This window comes from Vulpes vulpes, chromosome 12 (genome assembly GCF_048418805.1).
Source record: "Vulpes vulpes isolate BD-2025 chromosome 12, VulVul3, whole genome shotgun sequence".
Lineage (NCBI taxonomy): Eukaryota > Metazoa > Chordata > Mammalia > Carnivora > Canidae > Vulpes > Vulpes vulpes.
The window spans coordinates 48,921,426-48,944,962 of record NC_132791.1 but is presented as its reverse complement, the minus strand read 5'-3'; the positions used below and the strand labels follow the sequence as shown (position 1 = coordinate 48,944,962).

Sequence of the window (23,537 nt, the reverse complement as noted above, 5' to 3'; positions counted from 1 at the left end):
ATGGTAAGGGCAGACAGACCTCACACTCTGCTCATTCAACAAATGTTCTTGGTCCTGCAGATACAACAGTGGACAGGACAAAGTTCCTGCTCTTAGGGCACTTGCCTTCTGAGCTGAATCACTTAATTCTGTCATTTCTCCCTTGCCCTCCATCAAATCTTTCACCAGGGCTGAAACAGTAAATCATGTGCTTAGATTCACATTTCAAGGTTTGTTACAGAGACTTGCTGGGGGAAAAAAAAAATAGCAGTGCTAAAATAGCACAAAACTTTGAATAAGTAGAATCTTTTCCCCCAAAATAATTCAGGGTTCTATCTCAATATAAACACATAAAACATCTTGTGATACAGGTTTCTTCTTGTTGTCTTAGAAAACGTACAGAATTGTCCTTGCATTTAGAAGGCAAGTATACAAATGGAAAGATAATTCAGTAGGTGAATTTGCCAACCAGGCTATATTCAGAACAATCCACCATCATCCCCAACCCCCAAACACAAACCTCAAACCAAAAGAGGGACTGGGGTGGTGGAGGACCTGATACTTAAAAGAGTCATTTAAAATTTTTGTTTTACCAATGTCTAACATAGTACACCGAATATTTTACAAATCTAAAGTTACCTTTAGGTTGAATTTAGGTTAAATACCTTTAATAAAACCTAATAAATAAACATTCCTGACTGTTTTCTAGTATAATTAAATGTAGATAATGAATTATCTTTGAAGAAAAGATTTCTTGAGTAGTATCTGGGTCTATCAAGTGAATAAATTTATCACATTAGAGAGGAAAGGAATGGAGGTCACCTACATGGAAGTTCCTTATTCTGCAAATGACTAAAATTGTAGATGACTGGCTGACTTTTTTTTTAAGATTTTATTTATTTATTCATAAGAGACACACAGAAGAGAGGCAGACACACAGGCAGAGGGAGAAGCAGGCTCTTTGAAGGGAGCCCAATACAGGACTCAATCCCGGGATCACAGCCTGGGCAAGGCAGAAGCCCAACCACTGAGCCACCCAGGCATCCCGACTGGCTGATACTTTTGAGGGCTGTTTCACCATTCTTCTATGACCTGGAGATAGGTACTTCCTCCACATTTTTCTTACAATGAAGACAGTGAAGGAAAGAGTTTGTACTTGGAGAGTTTGTATTAACAGATATCCAACATATGTGAAGTACAGAGTAGGGATTCATAACAGTCGCCATTACTTCACTGCATTTTTTTTCTTAGGATCAATGAATCTCCAGTAACAGTCTATGACTGTCATTTCTCAGTTGGTCTCCTGGAACCCCTTTACCTTCTGGGATCTCTAGTTGCCTGGATATAGCTACCCTTCTAAATAAAGATTTTTCATGAGGTCAAAGAAGAATGAGTGTGTGAGACAAAAGACTGCAATTTATTCAACAAATATTTATTAAGCACATTCTATGCTTTTATGTCAGTTTCGGTGTGAGACTTCCCTTGAGAAGACAGCCAACACAGATATCTAAAACTTTTCTCCATGACTACCTATGTTTAGTAGTGAGCCTTTAAGACCTAAAAAGACATTAAATTTATGTGATCTTTCATAGGAGATGACCATCTTTTTCATTAAAAAAATCATCTGTGAAAAAAAATTAATGCAAGTTCCAAAAAAGTTAGCCAGTTTTTACTGAATGTCAACTATGACCCACAATGTCCCAGGCTAAGATAAAAAATAAACAGTGCCTCCCTCAGAAAACATTTAACTTGGTTGAAGAGATACATTAAACCATGTAAGAGTCCATTATATGATTTCTTGTTTCATTTGAGTCTCTCAGCAAGCCTCTGATTAGGTTAGTAAAACAGATACTATCTTTGTTTTTCAGTTAATTATTAAAGCTCAGAGAGTTTAAGCAACTTGTCTAAAGTTACATAGCAAGTATATGGTATACGGCATAGTGGGCACTTACACTCAGGCCTCCAATACAGATAATAAGATTAATGGGTCTACAACATTATAGAACATTAACAAAAGTAATGTAACCATTTTTACTGCTGGGGTCCAAACCTAGTGTAATGTCCATTATTTCTCGCTTGAAAAGAATACAAGATCAAATCAAGTGCTCAAAAGGAGATTTCAAATTACAAGTGCTACAGTAGGACAGAACTCCAGTAATGATAGTGAATTATGCATAACCTGAAAATAAATGAAGTGGTCTTCACTCATTACTTCTTTCATCTGCAATGTAGCATTTGCCTTCTCAGTTGATACAACAGAAAGTAGCCTCATCACATACATTTGACATCTGACTTTAAACAAACCTCCAAGCACCATTTTACAATAGTGTGTGTATGTGTGTATTGTTTTAAAAAAACAAGAGCTATAAACAAAAAAGGGATGAATGAGTGACAGCTAAATAGCCAAGCCATCCTTCCACTGACGACAGGACAATAAAGAATTCCCCTAACATGCACCAAGAGATGGTTCAGTGAGACAGTAGGAAGTTACCTACATATTGTTAGGCACTAGAATGATTCACCAGAGGCCCTTACTGATAATTCAGAGACATAAATGGAAAAGGTTGTCTTTGAAGATAGGTTGGAATATAGTTTACTCACGTGACATCTTATGGATTCTTTCAGTTTTGGGACAATTTTTCTTAAATAAGCAACTAAACCTTCAAATAGCCATATTTGTGAGGAAACAAAACACCATTCAAAAAAGTAAACCAACCATTATAAAGTAGAAAAGTAGATCCATAACAGATTATTAAATATAGACCATTATATTGAGCATGGGGCCTTCAAAGACTTTCTTTACCTTTATAAAATCAGTCCTTGACCCCCTTACTGTGGCAAGAACTTTAGACTAGACGTACCACAGAGCTACTACACTGAAATCAACATTACATCTTACACAGGCATAGGGCAAGAAAAGAGATAAAGCTTAAAGGATAAACAGTAAATGGAACTAAAATTCCTCAACTATAGTATGTTTAGAATCTACCCTAGGCAAAGTTAGGAACTTCATAGTTTGTCCTGGGCATCTTCCCTACTCACCTGGTAGGATAACAACTTAAACTTTTAGGTACTAAGATACCTCAAATCTAGTATCCCCTCTTCCATACCATTCTGAACCAAGTATCAGTCACATATACCATACTTAAAGTGCTTACATCAAAGCCCTACTCATAGTAAATGCTATTACTTGTTGGTTATTCTTGCTACTTTGATTGTCACTTGCACTTACATTTTAAGTCTCCCTAATTTGGATTAAAACACTTTGTCCCTATTAATGGAATCTGAAATATCAGTAAGCAGATGTAGAGAAATATTTTGGGAAATTCCTGAAATAAGACTTGGTAGGCAAACACCTACTCGTCCAGTCTAGTGTGCCTTTTCCACTAAGTAATGGCTGTGTGCCCAGGAAGCAATTATCAAACTTTCTCTGAACACCAAAGTAAGATACACCTACATGGTCAGCTGTGAAGAATTTTATATGGCTCATAAGCGTTCAAACATCAATTGGACCTTAATGTACATGGTAATTAAATCAATACTGGAGCACCCATGAAGGAGGTTAATAAATAGATATGCTTTAAACAGAAGAAACATACCAAAACTGAAAACACTAAATGGTGATAATTCCACTCAACTGATCTGATACTCATGCCACCTACCCCTTTACTACTTCTGTTGTTGATCTGAAAGTTTCTTCCTCTGTAATTATTTAGTTCCCTAACAAAAATGGAAACCAAAATACCAAGACAGTCTCCTCAGTGAAAAGAGAAAGGAAATTGTTTAACTGCTAAGAGTTAAGGGAGATGAAGGAAAGAGTTGACAATATAAAGCCCTAAATTTATAGAATGCTTATTTGGTAATTTCTTTCTTTCTTTCTTTCTTTTTTTTTTTTTTTTTTTTTTTTTTTTGGTCTGGTAATTTCTTAAGTGTTTCAAAACTCTTGAAGAACAAAAGAACAAGGTCATAGAGGCATATGCCATACAGATTCTGAAAACTTGCTAAGAAACTAAATCATGTTTTTCCACTTCACCACCTTCCCAGTGATACACCACCATCACCATGCTCTCTTGCTTTGCCAAGACCACACCCTGTCTCTTGAAACAAACTGCTTGGACTTTGCTCCACCCCTACTTCTATTTGGCAAGGCGGGGGGGGGGGGGGGGGGGGGGGGAGCCTTCAGAAGAACAACTACCCAATACAAATCAGTTTGGAACCCATCAATCCCTGTCTTGTTTCTGGAAAATTTTTTACTAGATAGAACATCAGTCTTGGAATACAGTCTCCCCTTTAGTCCTTTCTTAAATAGGAAAGATTCCAAGCCCTCATCACAATAAAGAAACTTGAGTTTCTTTAGACTTTTTTCCACTTCCCAACTCTTTGCTCTTCCTCCTGCATGAGCTTGCTAAAGCTCACAGTCAAAATTCACATCTAAAATAAAGAGGCCTGCAAGAGAAGCTCATGTAATCCCACTCCTTAAATATCACTGAGACATCTGAGATATTGTTTAGATTGTGGACTCTTACTTTGACATGCCAGCATAGGTAGATGGACAGGCAAGCACATCAGATGTCACTGTTTGGCAGCTGATAAAAGTCAGTGGCGCTATAATACTAAGCACAGAGCCACTAGATTAGTCTGTGAGGGAAGGGGTTGCCTCTTCCTTCCCTTCAGTAGTGGGTTAAACCCAGCTGGCACCCTCTGGAACGACGGGTAAGTCCCATCTTTATTTCTGCTACAGTTTGGGGTTTTGTTTTTGTGTTTCTGTCCAAATCAGAGGAATGTGCACAAAGATGATTTTCACATAAGATGTTTGAAAGTCACAACATCATGTTATTATACAGAAATGTGAGGAGAAAGTAACTTACTCATTACACTGAAACTGGAAGGCATTATAGAAAAGGTACAAGGAAAGATGGTCGTGTGTTAGTATTTTTAAATCATTTTTTCTGGGATACTTGGTCTGACTGTAATTGATGTCCTAGGATATACCCCCAATCAGTTTTTGTGCAAGTCTGAACTGTATTAGAAAGAAAAAGTTAAGATTTTTAAATAGGAAACTGCATAGTATTTTACTCATAAAATCTTTGAAATGTATTTACGATTATTTGGAATAAAATGATACTGTCATGTAAAAGAATCTATTATAGAATTAAGTCTTTGGACAGTGACTACAAATATGAAGGAAAGCTTCTCAGAGTTATCTATTTGAGCAACTGCATAAAATTTTGTTGAAACATGGGAACAATGAAACTTTTGAAAGAACATATTTTCAATTGAGCTTTGAAAATAACAGTAATTGTTAACTATGCTGGCTGATACCAAAATGTACAAGATAGTTGATATTCTAAAAACATATATTTTAAAAAAACAGGGAACATTTGGAAAATAACTACTGGCTCTTTGTTAAACAGTTTATTACTTGCTATATGAAATGAATCTGAATGATTTGCCTTCCTAAAAAGGAATTTAAGAACCAAATTTGGATTTAATTCTGCAATGCAATGAATAAGCCCATAACTATAAAACTACTTGCCTTGAAATAGAGCCCTTTTTTGAGAAGATCTAATTAAAGCCTCCTTCTGGATGTTTTCCTCCAACAATTTAAAGGCCTAATATAGTTAATTACTAAAATGCACTCTACTTGAACATGTTTGTGTTCATAAACTTGAAATTAAGGAATATATGGATTTTTAAGTGTTCTTTTTCAACAGAATCTTCCTCTTCACTGTTAAGTCACATTTGTTCTTTCCTAAAACTGCTAGTTTTAATTTAACTCTAAACTACCTGCATAGCCTTAGGATAAAGCTATTTGGTCTGAATTTTGTTCATTAAAAATGATACGTTCTTCAAGATAGGAAATTAAACAACTTTAAGATCTCATTTTGATGATGACAGGTTAGCTTTATCAATTAAAAGTTTAATTTATCATTATCTCAGAGTTGGCTTATACTATGTAAAATTAAATGTATTTTGAACTAAATTACCTGATATTTTGATTAGAGACAGAATTAACGCCGCAATTCATAGGGTTAGTCTGTGTGTATAATGTCTACATATAGTTCCACTTAGATTTACCATAATAATGGAAGAAATCAGAGACAAATATAATCCTTCAAGGTTGATTTTAGGGGCAAAAGATTCATCTAAGGAAAAATGGGGATTAAAAAAAAAAAAAAAGAAAAATGGGGATTATAGGAAGTCAGAAGAACCAATGCAGAATTAAGTCAGAGAAATAGCACCCATCCTTTCTGGTAAGGCATAACTAGCTTCATACTGCCTTACATCCTTCTATACATCCTTGTCTGCCATTTCGGGAAAAAGAGTAAAAGAGAAGCTGAAACAATTTCAGAATTAGTCTAAAATACACATGAAATATGAAAAAATAGAAAGCAAACTAAGAGAATATCGACACCAATAACTAGATAATCTAAAAATAACAAGAATTTATATATCGCTCTGGAATAGACATACATACATACACAAAGAAAGACACAGATTCCTTAATTATCATTTAGTTTGGCACTATGGTCAATTTGGAATCAAGGAAAGAAAAAGAGGCAGTACATTGAAAGGTAAAAAAAAAAAAAAAAAAAAGAATACACTCCAAGTTGACAACAATGATTTATACATGTTCCTTCTACTTTATGAAATTCTAAAAGGATGAAGGAATAAATGCAGACGCTCATGTTCTTTATAAAAAAGCTTACTGTTCCCCTTGATTTAGCAGGACATCATTCATCACAGATCACCAGGACATTAATTAACTGGTGTATCAGAAGAGCTTTCATTGGTCTTCATGAGCAACAGGAAAAATACAGACTGAATGGGAGTTGAATGTTAGATATTTAACAGCTAATAATTTAAATCATTAAATCTCTGTGGTTAATAAAACTGAATCTTCTGGGCAAAAGTTAATCTTAAAACCATAAAATTATCACACTGAGCAACATCACAGAACTTCTTTCCGTAAGTAACCAACCACTTGCCAAACTCAAACTTCCCACTCCTTTATCTTGAAAGTCACTGGGCATGCTTTAAGAATTACCCAGAGGCAAACAAATATTAATAAATCATTTCTTCTTGTTCTCAGGAGAAAAGTCATTTGTACAAAGACAGAGCTAAAGGAAGAGGCCTAGAAGCCAGGGAAGTTCCACCTTGAGGTGACCTTGAAAGCATATAAGAAAAAAAAAAAGCTGTATACGCTCGTAAAGATGTAAAACAAACAATATTTTTTTATGAAAATATTTTAACTGAATCTTTTTTTTTTTTTTTTTTTTTTTTTTTTTTTTTTGCCTTTTGAAGGAACAATATTCTTCAAGAGAAGTCTACTCCATCAAAGACAGGAGCACAATATTCCCAAGATCTCAACGAGGGGCAGACCAAGACTGCTTCTGATTCCTTGGGACTGTCTGTGATTCCAGGCTTGCCACCCCAAATTAAGGACCCCACTCTTCCAGGAGCAAATTATTACAGTAATAAATTGCCTTCATCTTCCATATACCAGCTAAGCATGTTTAACTACGAACGTCCAAAACACTTCATTCAATCCCAAAATCCATGTGGCTCCAGACTGCAGCCTCCCGGACCGGAAACCTCCAGCTATTCTAGCCAGACCAAACAGTCTTCCATTATCATCCAGCCCCGCCAATGCTCAGAGCAAAGATATTGTGCCTCCTCAACAGTGAGCTCTCATGTCACCATGTCCTCCTCTGCTTTCCCTGCTTCTCCCCAGCAGCATGCTGGCTCCAACCCAGGCCAAAGGGTTACGGCCACCTATAACCAGTCCCCAGCCAGCTTCCTCAGCTCCATATTACCATCACAGCCTGATTATAGTAGCAGTAAAATCCCTTCCAATGTGGACTCCAAGTAAGTGAATTTCTTTTATGTATAACTATATATTGCATATACACTGACCTTGCATCTGAAGAGTGGGGGGCGGGGGATGTCCTGGTTCTCTATTTGTTATCTAAACAGGCAACTTGACCTCAAGGTCTCACATCATTCTCCTAAGACACCTTGAATCAGGATGCCGGCAGTAAGAGGTTTTATCTGATCCATTCTCTAGTGCTTATATTAAGCTAAACCCAAATTACCTATTATCACATACTATTACTTACCTATTTTCCATCTTCAAAAAAAAAAAAAAGATTCCTAACATACCCATGAACAGTGAACTATTCTCTCCCAGTTCTAAGTTAAGGTTCTCATGCTGTAAATTTAATTCCTCTGGTTCTGGGCTCAGCTGAGATGAAGAACACCTGTCTGCTCTTCCTCAGATAGGATTTCCTCTCACATAAGCAGAGGCTATTAAATGTCTTCTCGGTCTCAGTCTTTTCTTCCTATCCATTTCCCCTCTGACCCTGAATATCCAGTTGGCTTAAAAAAAAAATTTTTTTAAATAAAAACCTGGGATTCAGATGCTGAAGTGTATGCATTTTCCTTACTATAATCAGAAGAAAGGCTTGAACAGATACATGACCTTAGGATTCCCTTTGGTAATTAAAACCACATTCATCCAAACTGGTTGAGCTGATTGTTCTGTCTAAATAAAGAGAAGAATACCTGGTGCCTTATGCAAGCATGTACTACTTGCAAAGCCCCAAAACTATCCTAGGAGAACCTGATATGAATAAGGACATGGTGGCTGTGCTTTTTTTAAAACATGAACTAAATACTTTGTGCTTATGCAAACCTAGAGATATCAGTTTTCCTATCCCTTGGCTAACACACCGGATAATTCAGAGGCATCTGAAAAATTGTCTGATGGAATATGTTTTGTTACAAACTTATCAACAAATTTGCTGAGACGCTTGATAATTTCCCTCAGTCTTCTCTGGAGGCTAATTTTTCTAGAGATTCCTATTGTTGGTGACAACTCTGGAAACAGTTGAACCAACTACAGCAAGTCAATCTGCAAAAAATACATCTTAAAAAATCAAAATGAAGAAAGCCAAAAATATGTTAGAATCCTATATATATTAGGTTGAACCACTTGAAATGGCTGATAGTCAACTATTTTTCACCTACAAAAAATGGCATTCATTTGACCTAATATTTTTTTAACAGATTTTATTTATTTATTCATGAGAGACCCAGAGAGAGGCAGAGACACAGGCAGAGGGAGAAGTAGGCTCCTTGCAGGCAGCCCAATGCGGGACTTGATCCCAGGACCAGGGATCACAACCTGAGCCAAAGGCAGATGCTCAACCAATGAGCCATACAGGCGTCCCAACCTTTTTTTAAAGATGCCTTTAAGAATTAGGAGCCCTCTCTTTCTCTTCCCTCCAAAATTTCCGTTATACCCATCATCACACATTGTAGATTTTTCTTGTTACATTTTACCCCAATGATCATTTTTCATCTACCTTTCTATTATTTTCAGATCTCCTATTGAGCATTTTTTATCTAAAATCATCTTTTCTGGGGACCAAGGCCAAATAAATAAACAACCTGTTCTGACTACACTCTTTTGCCTTAGTCTTTCAACCCTATTCCAAATATCTGCCCAGAAAAGAAAGCTACAAATATTATGGAACCTCAATCATGTTCCTGGCTCTGTGCACAGAACTGAAAGAAAAAGGCAAAAATGGAGAGGATAAGAAATAAGCATAAGAGGTCCCCAAACCAGAGATCAAAGATCCAGCTTTAGCTGCTCCATTTGCAGCAATCATAGATAACTCTTTTAATCTTCCCACAGCCACTTGATATCCATTGGGTGTCCAGCTGCACAGGGTGGAAAGCTCTGGCCCTTTGAACATTTGTGCACAGCTCCCTCATTGTTATGGTGGCCTGAAGTTCACCCTGCCTTCAAAATAATCCCTTGGATTCTGACCTAGATTGCTTTGAAAGCTTTATTTAGCTTTTCATCAGGAGGAAACCCTTAAGCAAACATTTTATTCAGTCAATCAGAAATTGAGGATATCTCTAATTCTAATTATTCCATTCAAAAAGCCTGCTGTGTGACATTCAGCAAGTGTGCCTTACCTGCTCGGTGATTCAGTTTTATGATCTATAACAAAATTACTAATTTTAATTACTGATTAATGATAGGGAATAAAAAGACGGGTGAAGCAGGGTTCAAGAATAATATTAGTTTATAAATATGAGCACATATCTAGTCTTAACATTTAGGCCATCTAAACTGATGGGAGGTGGGGGGGAAACACCTGAGTGGTTCAGCAATTAAGCATCTGCCTTTGGCTCAAAGTGTGATCCTGGAGTCCCAGGATCAAGTCCCACATCGGGCTCCCTGCATGGAGTCTGCTCCTACCTCTGCCTGTGTCTCTGCCTCTCTCTCTCTCTCTGCATCTCTCATGAATAAATAAAATATTAAAAAAGAAAAGAAAAAAATCATAAGAGAGGGGCACCTGGGTGGCTCGGTGATTGAGCATCTGTTTTTGGCTTAGATTGTGATCCTGGGGTCTTGGGGTTGAGTCCCACATCAGGCTCCTCAAGGAAGCGTGCTCTCCCTCTGCCTATGTCTCTACCTTTCTCTGTGTCTCTCATGAATAAATAAATAAATAAATCTTAAAAAAAATAAGTTGATAGGGGAATTCAGTGAATGTGACTAGATCACATACATATCAGTGATTCTCACGCTTGGTTCTGATAATCCTTCAAGATTTCTTAGATATATTGCATTATATTATGACAGTACAAAAACAACTTTATTTGATTCTAATTCACTTTAACAAATGTAAATTTTATAAAGATGGTAGGCTAACATCAAAAAGAAAGAAAGAAAGAAAGAAAGAAAGAAAGAAAGAAAGAAAGAAAGAAAGAAAGAAAAGAAAAGAAAAGAAAAGAAAAGAAAAGAAAAGAGGCTATGGGGCTCCTGAGTGGCTTAGTTGGTTAAATGTCTAATTTGGTTTCAGCTCAGGTCATGATTTCAGAGTTGAGAGATCAAGTCCCACATGGAGTTCTGCACTCAGTGTAGAGTATGCTTAAGATTCTCTCCCTCTCTCTCTCCACTCTCTAAAATAAATAAAAAATAAAATCTTAAAAAAATAGGCTATCAAAACTTCATATAGTAAGAATAATAGATCTGTAAGACCAAAGGAATTTTACCATTTTGACACGAGAATTGAATCTTAAAAAATAATAACTATTTATTTAAACACTTGATTTAGTTATTTACTTAACTGAACAAATCAGACTTTAGTTAAGCATTAATATAGACAGCCCTGAAGACCTAAAATGTAAAGGGGAGAACTGTGTACCATCAACCTTCAATACAGAGCATCCTGAATACAAATAAAAACATTCATTCATTCAACTGATAGAGTAATGTCTATACCATAACTTCATGTGTGAAAATAAACATTACAACGGTTAGTAATAAGCCATCTTTTTTACTTCAGAATGTTTATAATCTAGAGATTACTAACCAAGTCTCCAAAGCCTGCAAGAATTAAAACTCCATCTCCTCTCAAATGAGATAAATTTCCACTTAGCTTATAAGTTCTTTTATTTTTTTTAAGATTTTTTATTTATTTGAGAGCACGCATATGCAAGAGAGAGCACAGAGGGAGAGTGTCAAGCAGACTCTCCACTTAGCAGGGAACCCGACACAGGGCTCCATCCCAGGGCCCCCAGATCATGATCTGAGGAGAGGGCAGACACTTAACAGACTGAGCCAGCCACGGACCTGCTTGTAAGTTCTTTTAATGCCTTGAAAATATCTGGACAGGAACAGGTCAGAAAAGAGATCCAAGCTGCCTCATCTTGGTAACTAGAGGTTTATTATGAGACTGCTAAAATATTCAGTGAGGGTAGTGACCAGTTATCCTGCATTAAACAGATATAAGTGCTTGCCTGCTGGGCCCTAAATGAATAAACCAGGTGAAATCTGAACAAACAACTGGTAAAGTACAAGCTACCTAACAAATCTAGTAATACAGGAATCCCTACCCCCTGCACTCTGTCACAATCAACCGGGGAATGCAGGAAGGGGTTAAAACATCTTTCAAGATAACTTAGGATCAGAATTTGGAATACGGATTTAAACCAAATTCTTCAACTACTATTCAAATTTGCTTTTTTCCCTCCAACTCCCCTTTTCATTCAGGTTATATTTCTTACTCCTTCCTCCTCTAATTATTCCTTTCTTTCTCTAAAAATCATGTCAGCAACATTTAAGAAATCACTGTTACTGTAAAAGCTATTTGTTACATAGTACCACACTTGAATTGTGTAAGCTAACAAATTAATAGGAATTGGGAGTTAAAAGAAAAGCCAGACTATGTCAACTGTAGACTACATTCAAATCAACAGAATATTCACTAAATACCAGTGGTCACGCTGGTAAATGTTTAACAATCAGCCCTGGAGAAAGGATCTATGATTTGTGGTATTTTACCAATTTTCCTGTTGTACATACTCCCATCATCACCAATTTCAAACTTCAACATGAGATCATAGGGGGCTGAGAATGGTATTCACTCATGAAACAAACTTACCAAATTGAATTCTAAGACTGTAAGAACTCTCAAGCAGCCAGTAACTAGACTTACTCTCTCACTACTTTAGGGAAGATCTTCCAGGAAGGACATCCTCCTTATGCCTAATCTAATTCATTCCTCCAGCCGCTAAATTTTAATTTGCCAAGACAAAAAAAAAAAAAAAAGCTAGTAACCATTCTTATTAAATCCCTCTTGACTGTTGCTAGAAAATTGTTTTTAACAACGCTAATAGTACTAAGTGGTAGTTTCAACCTGTATAAAGGTAACTGACAGAGAAAGGTCAATTCTGTTTTAGTACCACATCTTACTTTGAAGATCTTTTTAAAAAAATCTTTCTGGGGTGACTGACTGGCTCAGTCACAGACCATGTGACTCTTGATCTCAAGGTCCTGATTTCAAGCCCCATACTGGGTATAGAGATTACTTAAATAAATAAAAACTTTATTAAAATATATTTTTTCGGGATCCCTGGGTGGCGCAGCGGTTTGGCGCCTGCCTTTGGCCCAGGGCGCGATCTGGGAGACCCTGGATCGAATCCCACGTCGGGCTCCCGGTGCATGGAGCCTGCTTCTCCCTCTGCCTGTGTCTCTGCCTCTCTCTCTCTCTCTCTCTCTCTCTCTCTCTCTGTGACTATCATAAATAAATAAAAATTAAAAAAATAAAATAAAATATATTTTTTCTTTTTAAAGCTACCAACAACCCTCATTTGGCCAACCTGTAAATGCTAAGCCATCCCAAAGTACAAATGCTAAGCCCATCCCAAGGACTCCTGACCATGAAATACAAGGATCAAAAGAAGCTCTGATTCAAGATTTGGAGAGAAAGCTAAAATGCAAAGACAGTCTTCTTCATAATGGAAATCAAGTAAGCTAAATGTCTATTTTACACAAAAAGCCAATTAAACTATAAAATCTAATCTAAGAAAGTTCTAACTCACAGATCTATGTCCATATAATCCTCAAGGGATAGGATTATCTAAAATGAAGAACTATTTGGATCCAATATCAAATACTACGCATTAAACCACCTCTTGGTTTTCAGTAGTAGTAGAATGACACAAAAGAAGTAGAGAATGTAAAACAATGTAAAAGAATGAAGCAGGTAGCCCTGGTGGCTCAGTGGCTTAGTGCCGCCTTCAGCCTGGGGTTGTGACCCTGGAGACCCAGGATCGAGTCCCACATCAGGCTCCTTGCATGAAACCTGCTTCTCCCTCTGCCTGTGTCTCTGCCTCTGTGTGTGTGTGTGTGTGTGTGTGTGTGTGTGTGTGTGTGTTACTCGTGAATAAATAAAATCTTTAAAAAAAGAATGAAGCATGAGAAGAAAAAGAAATCTGAAAAATTTAATAGAAATTTTAAGCATTACTCTCTCATAAAATATGTCTGATGACCAAATAACCAATAGGAAATACTCTCGACTTCTTCGTATGCTGTGGTATTTACTATTGGACATATAGCTATGAGATTTATGAGACAACTCTTCTGTACCTACTATATCAGTCACTTATCTTTGAAACAGTACTATACACCTTAAATCCAAATACATTTAACATACCAGTTGCACTGCTTTCAAACAGAAAATAAATCTAATATTTAATGAAATTTCATTTAATAAAAGTTATTTCTCCATGTGAGGATATGTTGTACAATCTTCAAAGATGGAGCAAACGAGAAGATGCAGAACAAAAAGGAAGGTGAAGAACTTCCCTTGACTTGGGATAGCCTTACTTAAGGGTGGTTATGCCTGCGTCTCCTAAGAGCAAGAGGAAAACAGATGAGGGAGGTAGCATTAGAATGGAAGGGAAATGCTTTGAATGAAAACAAAGTTTTAAAACATAATATCTGTAATTCGACAGAACTATACTTCTTTAGTGTAATTCTTGGTAGTTTTAAGGTAAAGATATGCAAACAAGTTTTATTACATCTCATTACTATCTCCTTAATGATTTATTTAAAGCGGCTAACATATGAGGAGAAGATGGCTCGCAGATTGCTAGGACCACAGAATGCAGCTGCCGTATTTCAAGCTCAAAATGACAGTGAGGCACAAGACTCACCACAGGTAAATTATAATCATCTTTACCTACTTTTCTGTGGTGTGATTTTTAAATGTCTTGTTTTCCAAATGCTTACAAATACCATTTGAAGCAAAAGTCAATCATTTCCATGCTCCATTATGTATAAAAAGGAGAGGCCACATGAGCTAAAATATACAAACTTAAAATTTTACCCCATTTTCTTGCCTTCTAATATCAGCATATGAAATGTCACAAAGTCAAAATATCAAAAGGCTAAGAGTGTCACTTTTCATCTGGACATTTAGTAGTCTGTTACATCTACAACTCTTTTTCCAAGGTTTGCAGGGATAGACAATTTATGAGTTGTAAATCTTTAATATGACAGAAGTTAAAACTCTAAGCTATAGTAATTATAACCTTTTCTCGTAAGCTGTTAATCATTTCAATATTTTAAAATATAATTGTGAGGGCACCGGGGAGGCTCAGTCAGTTAAGTGTCTGACTTCAGCTCAGGTCAGGATATCAGGGTCCTGGGATTGAGCCACACTTCCAGCTCCCTGCTCAGCAGGGAGTACGCTTCTCCCTGTCTCTGCCTCTTTCCCTCCTTGTGCTCTTTCATTCATTCATTCATTCATAAATAAATAAATAAATAAATAAATAAATAACTTAAATAAAATTGTGAAACTAATGAAACATCCAATTCCCTTTGTTAGTGTATTCAAAAATTCTTATTAAAAACAAAACAAGCAACAGCAACAATAAAAAAGCCTTGAGTAACGGCTCTAAGATTAACAAAAGGATCCTTTCAAAGAACAGATAAACTTCATGGAGGGCAAAAGTGAATATCCCACAGGCTTGTTCCTGATCAGCTTCATTCCAACAAGTAAACTTAACCCTGAAGACAAATACACAGTTGAAGAACAGACTGAACTGTTACTGCTGTCTTCCTTGTGTAGTCACCTCTCATTTCTTGCCAAAAACTCCACAAGAAACTGGGAGCCAAAGGGATAAGATTCGACACCCAAGAACCCCAAGCCTCTAAGCACAGGAAATTGAAAATAGAATTTTTGTTTTGTTAAAGGTGATTAGACCTACTAAAAAGGATAGAGCAGGGTCTAATAGGGCAAGTAATGAGAAAATGAAAACAGAACTTGAATCTCTTTTTAGCTACTCAACGGTCCATACATTCATTCGATTAGTTCATTTATATGGAGCACCTACTCTGAGTTGGGCTCTGGACTGTACAGATTACAAGATGTGAAACTACCTCTGTTAGAAGTAACTCAAAACATTATATTGATGGCCAATGTTATAAATTCAGTGTATGGTTTTGAGGGCACCAATGTATCATTTTTCTCATACATTCCTTAAATACATTAAAATGAAGGTGATGGTATGAAGGTGATGGTACCAAGAAAAAAGATAGCAGCAAAATATCATGAAATCAGAAAAGATAAATCCTAGATTTTGTATGCTTCAAACATTCTAATAACCCAAGATGTCATCAAATTATGTAAAACTGAAATATTAAATTCTGAATATGAATATATATATTCAAACCACTACTATAGGAAAAAGTCAAAAATTTGGATATTTGAGGTTTAATCAGATGACTTTATCAAAAACTCAACTGACTTGATAAATGAATTTTTTTGACATTTTGCTTAGATAACCTTAAGACTAATCAAAATTTGTTAGTTTTAAGAATTTTATTTTAAAATGACCAAATACATTAAACATATTCATTACAAAATAACTTGTACTCAGATTTGTTGCACATATATATATGTGTGTGTGCAATTTATATATATATATAAATGTTTTCCAGATATTTGGATACATATATATTCTTCACTTGTCTTGCCTACTATGCAATCCCACAGGCTTGTTCCTGATCAGCTTCATTCAAACAAGTAAATTTATCATTGCACATGTATTTTGTGAAATACACAAAATAAGTACTAAGTATATGAGAAGATATTTAATTATGATTTCCATCAATCTCTGGTTTTATTCCCAAATGGAAATAATTTCCTGGGGCTCAAATATAAATCCTAAAAGATGTTTCCTTGGGATGCCTGGGTGGCTCAGTGTTTGAGCAGCCGCCTTAGGGCCAGGGCGTGATCCTGGAGTCCCAGGATTGAGTCCCACCTCAGGGTCCCTACATGGAGCCTGCTTTTCTTTCTGCCTATGTCTCTGCCTCTCTCTCTCTGTGCCTCCCATGAGTAAATAAATAAAATCTTAAAAAAAAAAAAAAAAAAAAGTTTCCTTAAATATACCTTTATTTAGCAGGAAATATTTAATGTTTCTTCAAACCTTCTCATAGCTCTACACATACCTTTCACGGTGTCCATCATGATTTTGTGCCATAAGCTAAAAAGAGAAGTATTTTCCAGTCTAATATGTGTTAACTGCTGCTAGTGCACTTTTGAACAGTAGGCATAATACCCTGAATAAACTGCCAACACAAGTGACTTCATGTCTATTCCTGTTTTACTAAAGGACAATCTGTACTATGTGCTCTCATTTCAAATACACCAGGGGGACACATCACCCTTTGTTGTAAAATACTCATATGAAATATGAACCACCAAAAATTCCAAGGCTAGCTAATTTTCATATACCATGCCTGTTGAATAGTCCTATTAATTACGGGGATTTCTTGCTAGAGTATTAGAAGGTCAGTGTACTATACTTCAGTTGTTTTTAATACTTAACCTTTGAACAATGCAGGAGTTAGAGGTGCTGAGCCCCCCAAACAATAGTTCAAATCCACATATAACTTCTGACTCCCCAACTAATAGCCTACTGTTGACCAGAAGCCTTACCAATAAGTAGATTAACACAGATCTTGTGTGCTATATGTATTATATACTATATTCTTAAAATAGAGGAAAAAGATGCTGAGAAAATATAAAGTACTGTGCTGTACTATATTTATCTTTTAAAAAAAAAACCTTCATATAAGTGAGTCTGTGCTGTTCAAACCAGTGTTGTCAAAGGATCAACTATATATGTGATTAACCATGACTGCCCAAATACAGTCAGCAAAGAGATGTTCAACTATGATACTTAACTCTGCTTCATTTCAAGCTAACAATCATGTTGACAATCTCACTTTGTTCTAATTTCAAGCAGCACAACTTAGAACATGCACGACTGCAAGTTCCTACATCACAAGTAAGGTAAAAATAATTTTTCTTCTCATTCTTTTTTTTTTCTTCTCATTCTTAAAGAAACATTTTGCTACCAAAAATATTTTCAGCTTAAAAATGTAGTATCTATAAAGCCTTACAAGCCTTCTACACTTTTTATTTTTAAAAATGTGAATTTTCTAATGCCTAAGAGGATGATCAAAATTTTTATCTGCTAATTATCAGAGCTAGATCTCAGAGGAAGTCTTTTTTATATGTTTTGGTCATATAAGCCAGGGCCACATGTCCATGTTAAGCAACTTTCTCATGGTAATTGAAACCCAATTCCAATTACTAAATCATTGCACATGATAAGAACTCTCCATGGGAAGGGAGACAGAACATAAAGACTCCTAACTCTGGGAAATGAACTAGGGGTGGTAGAAGGGGAGGAGGGCGGGGGGTGGGGGTGAATGGGTAACGGGCACTGAGGGGGGCACTTGACGGGATGAGCACTGGGTGTTATTCTGTATGTTGGTAAATTGAACACCAATAAAAAATAAATTTATTATTAAAAAAAAAGAACTGTCCATGGGGTACTCTGCATTGTAATCAGTTTCTTCATCAATTTATAGCATTGTATAGAAAACACAAAGATATATAATTTGTACCAGACGTTTCTAAATTGCTACCATTTCTAATAATCAACAAATATGCCACTGCTAAATAGGAGTTCCAAGGCTTCTCTCTATTGTTATTACACTAACATATCAAACATTAGAGACTCTGGGTTCCAATCCAGTGGCTTAACTATATTTGTGTAAAAGGAAGAACAATGACAACTTTCCTACATAGTGATTATTAAAATATTTTTGTAGAAGTAGGTCATCTTCAAGGGGAGATGTGAATGATCAGGATGCAATCCAGGAGAAATTTTACCCACCTCGTTTCATTCAAGTGCCAGAGAACATGTCAATTGAAGAAGGAAGATTCTGCAGAATGGATTTCAAAGTAAGAGCTCAAAAACACTGGAGGAAAATTACCAAGACACTACGTTTTGGAAAATGTCCTCTTGCTCTTCATATCTTGCTACACACCTGGGGCACCTGGGTGGCTCAGTCAGTTAAGTGTTCAACTCTGAATTTCGGCTCAGGTTTTGATCTCAGGACTGTGAGATTGAGCCCCGCGTCAGACTCTGGGCTGGGCATGGAGCCCGTATAAGAGTCTCTCTCCCAGTCTGCTCCTGCCCCCCCCCCCCAAAATAAATAACTTACTGAACACCTTAACAAATAACATGTACAGTGGGTAAGAACAAAAATTCTGGAGCCAAGCTTACCTGGGTTTGAATCCTGGCTCTGGCACTATACAGCTGTGTAACCTCAGATAGGGCAATTAACCTCTCTGTTTTCTGTGTCCTCTGTAAAATGGGAGTAACAAACGTACCTCCTCATAAAATTATGAGGCTTAACTGAGTAAACAGGCATAAAGTACATAAGTGAAACTACCAAAACAATAGAATTTCTAAAGCAAAATGCCTCTTTAATTCTTCTCCATTAAGAAATTCAAGCTAACCTACTCAGTTGGCCTAGAAGAGTTCTTTAAGCTAGAAGGGATCTTTAGAAAGACCTCCATTTTTACTATCCTCATTTTGGAATCCTTTTCTTATAAAATATTTTTCTGGATTCCTTATGAATCAAAGTATATGGATTTAATTATTAAGGGTTAAAGAAAAACACTTAACAAACTGGCATTTAAAAACCAGAATTATCGCTCAAGAACACTCTGTTTTGGTAAAGTCATTCATTAGATCAGCAAGTGTCACATGTATGTCCCCGTGGGACTTCATTTGCAGTCACCATTAGTGAAAAATGCCATAGCACTTCCTATTTCTTGTGGAGACCTACATAACATAAACTGATATTCTAATTATAGTAACTGAGAGATCTTAAGGAGCCTGAGGTTACATACAAAAGGGTTAGATCTGGTTTGAGGTAGTCTGAAAATACTAAGTTAATTTCGAGTTTTAATTTCCACTGTTTTGTTAAAAAAAAAAAAATCGTTGAAACCAAATACCTTTTTAAGCTCTTGCTTTGCATTTTGCATCACAAACCCACTCATACACTAGAATGGTTAAAATCTGTAAAAGGACAAATAGGTTCCAGTGATGATATAATTTAAAATACTGTCATCTTCTGTTTTCCTTTCCAGGTAAGCGGATTGCCAGCTCCTGATGTGTCATGGTATCTGAATGGAAGACCAGTTCAATCAGATGATTTTCACAAAATGATAGTGTCTGAAAAGGGTTTTCATTCACTCATCTTTGAAGTGGTCAGAGCTTCAGATGCAGGTGCTTATGCATGTGTTGCCAAGAATAGAGCAGGAGAAGCCACCTTTACCGTGCAGCTGGATGTCCTGGGTAAGCTTCAAAGAGATCTACAAGGGCTCCTTAAAATCTAGCAGTATTTTTAAAAACAAGTGTTAAAAAAGAAAAGCCCAGGTGACTTCATATTTAAGGTTAATGTCTACACAACCCAGCAGAATACCAATTTTTATCTAAAAGCCACAGAATGGTGGTGGTAGAAGAGAAGGGAGCATTTTTTAGGGAAACTCAGTGAAACTTCAATGACAGACCTACAACCAAAGTTTTTCAGGAAAAGAAATAAAGAAATGGTGCAATTTCAGACAAAATAAATAAGGCATACAGTTGACCCTTGAACATCAGTTTGAACAGCACATGTCCACTTACATGCAAAGTTTTAACAACACAGTACTGTATATGTTATTTTCACTTACTCATGATTTTTTAAATATTTTCTCTGGTTCAATTTAGGAATCCAGTATATAATACATTTAACATACAAAATATGTTAATTGACTGTTTATATTATCATTAAAGCTTCCAGTCAAGTGTACGCTATTAGTAGTTAACTTTTTGGGGAGTCAAAAGTTAATGCAGATTTTCAACTGCATAGGGTGGGGGGTGCTCCAATGCCCTAGCACTGTTCAAGGGTCAACTATACAAGCATTTTTAAATTTAACTAAAGGATCTTAAAGTGGAATATATTAGTCTAATCATTTCTCTGACATATAGTCCAAAATAATCTGATTCCTATTTTTACAGAATTGTCATGATCACACATAATTTAAAACTGAGGAATTAACGTTAACTTTTAGCCTTACATTGTTTTCTTTACTATGAAACTAGTCTCTAATTATAACAAAAACATGCGTACTTGCTTTAGAAAACAGGTATGGCTAAACTCATGCCTCAAATTTCTTTTCAGTAAGGCAGTTTCTTAGAAAACTTCTGCAGTTACTTTAAAATATTACAGCTTAAGTACTTTAAATATATATTTCATTTGTAATGGTTTAAGCCCTATTATATTGTAGAAGAGATATTTTGCTACAATTCACTGATGATTATATAAAATCTTGATCAAGTTGAAGGATGGGCAACTTCCTTGAGTTTGCATTCTACTCGGAACAACGAAAAATCTTTAAGATTATTCTATGATACAATTAATAAAGGGCCTCAGCCTAACGGAAAAACTAGTGATCTGGGAATCAAAACAAATCCAATTCAGGTGATTAACTTTGGGCAAATCCTTTTTTTGCCAAGAGCTCCAGAAATACTATAATGTTAGAGCTGAAAGAGGCTTTGGCAGATATCTATCCAATTTCATTTCTCCTTCAGAAAAGCTAGGGTTACAGTAGTATAGTATCAATTCCTCTTTTCCCTCAGGTAATTAAAGAAATGACGTAACAATTACAGACATTCATATACTATTTTACAGTTTACATAATGCTTCTTCATTCATCATCCCAGCTGATCCTCACAGTAGTTTTGAAAGGTAGTGGTAGGCAGAGCAGTCATTATTACCTATATGTATTTTAGAGTGCATTATCTATTTAACTATTTTACAATAGATAAAACTGAGCCTCAGAGAAACTGAGCAAATTTTTCCCAATTTGGCATAGCTGGTGGAGCAAATGGAGAATTTGAACCTAAGCTGTCTAGTCTTGCCACCACTGATGATGTTTCCTCTTAGAAGAGACATAAATGAGAATATAACTTAAATTCTTTGAATGAAACATGATTATAAATTCAATACATTACATTACTGTTTTAGAACTCTAATTGGTATAATATTACCAAATAGTATTACTGTATGTTGTTTTAACTAATGCTAAAACATAAAGCTTCCAATCTTCTTGAATTAGTGTTTTTTAAACTTTTTATGTCAACATACAAATTTCATAACACCTTGGTTTGACTTATCTTTTTATAATATTTCCAATACTTGAATTTTTTATTAATATGTAGCAAAAGAACATAGAAGAGCACCAATGTTTATCTACAAACCACAAAGCAAAAAAGTTTTTGAGGGAGACTCAGTGAAGCTAGAATGCCAAATCTCAGCTGTACCTCCACCAAAGCTTTTCTGGAAAAGAAATAATGAAATGGTACAATTCAACACTGATCGAATAAGGTAGGATAAGTATTTTTAGACGTACCTCTAGTTTATTTGGGTGAATGCAGTTGCACTTGAAATGCATTATAAATGGCATGCATTTGTAATCTCACTGTCTAGTTCTTAAACCATGTGTAGAAATACAATAAACCTCATTAACCCTGATTCTACTAATAAAAAATTTAAGGCATAAAGCTAGGATTTACCTTTTTGCTATCAATAAAGAAAGATGGCTCAAGGAAATTATGACACAAACAAAATTAAAGGGGGGATTAAACTCCATAAAACCAATACCTATTTGGCATTGACTAGGTACAGTCTCAGAATTTCCAAATGTTTCGTTTTCTAACAAGCAGACCCCCTGTGTCAGAGGCATCATAAATAAACATTCACGGGAAAATTAATTCCTATACTTCAATTTTTTATTATTGTTTCTTTTCAGTTTATATCATGATAACTCTGGAAGAGTTACTTTACTGATAAAAGATGTAAACAAGAAAGATGCTGGGTGGTATACTGTGTCTGCAGTTAATGAAGCTGGAGTGACCACATGTAACACAAGATTAGATGTTACAGGTATGTCATGCTATAAACCCAAGCATTATAAAGGACTAATCAGAAACATTTAGTTAGAAACACAAATCCCAGCAAAATATAAAAATGTATAGTATAAAATATGAGATTTTCCCCATAATTAGTTCTGATTTTTTTTCTTTTCCTGTCTGATACTGAATACCTAGTGCAACCCATTTGTTTAGAACAGGTTTTCTGAATTAACCTCTATTTGATCTATTTCAGTCCGTCAAAACCAAACTCTTCCGGCCCCTAAGCAGTTACGTGTTCGACCAACTTTCAGTAAATATTTCGCACTTAACGGTAGAGGTCTGGATGTGAAACAAGCTTTTAACCCTGAAGGAGAATTTCAGCGTCTGGCAGCTCAATCTGGACTCTATGAAAGTGAAGAACTTTAATGAGGTTACCAACACTGGAAAACACAATAACTACATTATTAGTAATATATTCAATTAAATTAAATTTTTAAAATAAATAAATCCATGGCAGTATTAACAGATTATGGCTTTAATTAGGTAATATAACTAATATACATTTATATTTATCCTTTGACTCTTGCACATTCTATCTTCTTCTCTGGTTTGCGAAGCCTCTGGAAAATCTGGGCATATGAGTTTGTAATTGTAGAATCCATCTCAAAATGTGAGATTTTAACATTTAAGTCATACACATCAACTTTTTAAGCACTTCTAATGCTTGTAATAAGGTTTACCGGTACTGCTTTCTAAATACCGTTTTACCTGTTTTCTCTTATAGGAATACTAACAAGGCATAGATTATCTGAGTGTTCCATAGTTCAATGTCAAAAGAGAATAAAATTTCAAATATTTAAAAAGACTGTCTTCTCTTCACAAAAGTCTAGATATTTAAAACGTAACTTTCTGGTCTTTACATACTATAC

The 23,537-nt window shown here is 35.7% G+C and overlaps 2 protein-coding genes across 17 annotated transcripts in view; one reads left to right on the top strand and one right to left on the bottom strand.

Moving 5' to 3' along the window:
- The window catches only part of KLHL3 (kelch like family member 3), a 271,050-nt gene that overhangs the window by 246,092 nt on the left and 1,421 nt on the right, over positions 1-23,537 (bottom strand). The gene's annotated exons all lie outside the window — the stretch shown is intronic.
- On the top strand, positions 4,232-23,471 carry MYOT (myotilin). Of its 4 annotated transcripts, none has more exons than XM_072728535.1 (11): positions 4,598-4,692; positions 7,073-7,142; positions 7,285-7,848; positions 13,133-13,307; positions 14,397-14,501; positions 17,593-17,642; positions 18,470-18,602; positions 19,800-20,007; positions 21,916-22,081; positions 22,506-22,639; positions 22,862-23,471. In XM_072728535.1, the coding sequence occupies exons 3-11, from the start codon at positions 7,493-7,495 to the stop codon at positions 23,032-23,034; spliced, it is 1,500 nt and encodes a 499-aa protein (XP_072584636.1). In that variant the 5' UTR covers positions 4,598-4,692; positions 7,073-7,142; positions 7,285-7,492; the 3' UTR covers positions 23,035-23,471. The 4 variants fall into 4 exon arrangements, with proteins under 4 accessions (XP_025857104.1, XP_072584635.1, XP_072584636.1 ...); XM_072728536.1 differs by having other exon boundaries at positions 4,599-4,692; positions 17,596-17,642; XM_026001319.2 differs by lacking the exon at positions 7,073-7,142 and having other exon boundaries at positions 4,232-4,692; positions 17,596-17,642.

What these genes read in the sequence shown, in the direction of transcription:
- MYOT (XM_072728534.1), top strand. Translation starts at nt 7,493, where the DNA reads ATGTTTAACTACGAACGTCCAAAACACTTCATTCAATCCCAAAATCCA. An exon ending in TCTGCAGAATGGATTTCAAA is followed by an intron (nt 18,603 to 19,799) that starts GTAAGAGCTCAA and finishes TTTCCTTTCCAG; the next exon opens with GTAAGCGGATTGCCAGCTCC. An exon ending in CACAAGATTAGATGTTACAG is followed by an intron (nt 22,640 to 22,861) that starts GTATGTCATGCT and finishes GATCTATTTCAG; the next exon opens with TCCGTCAAAACCAAACTCTT.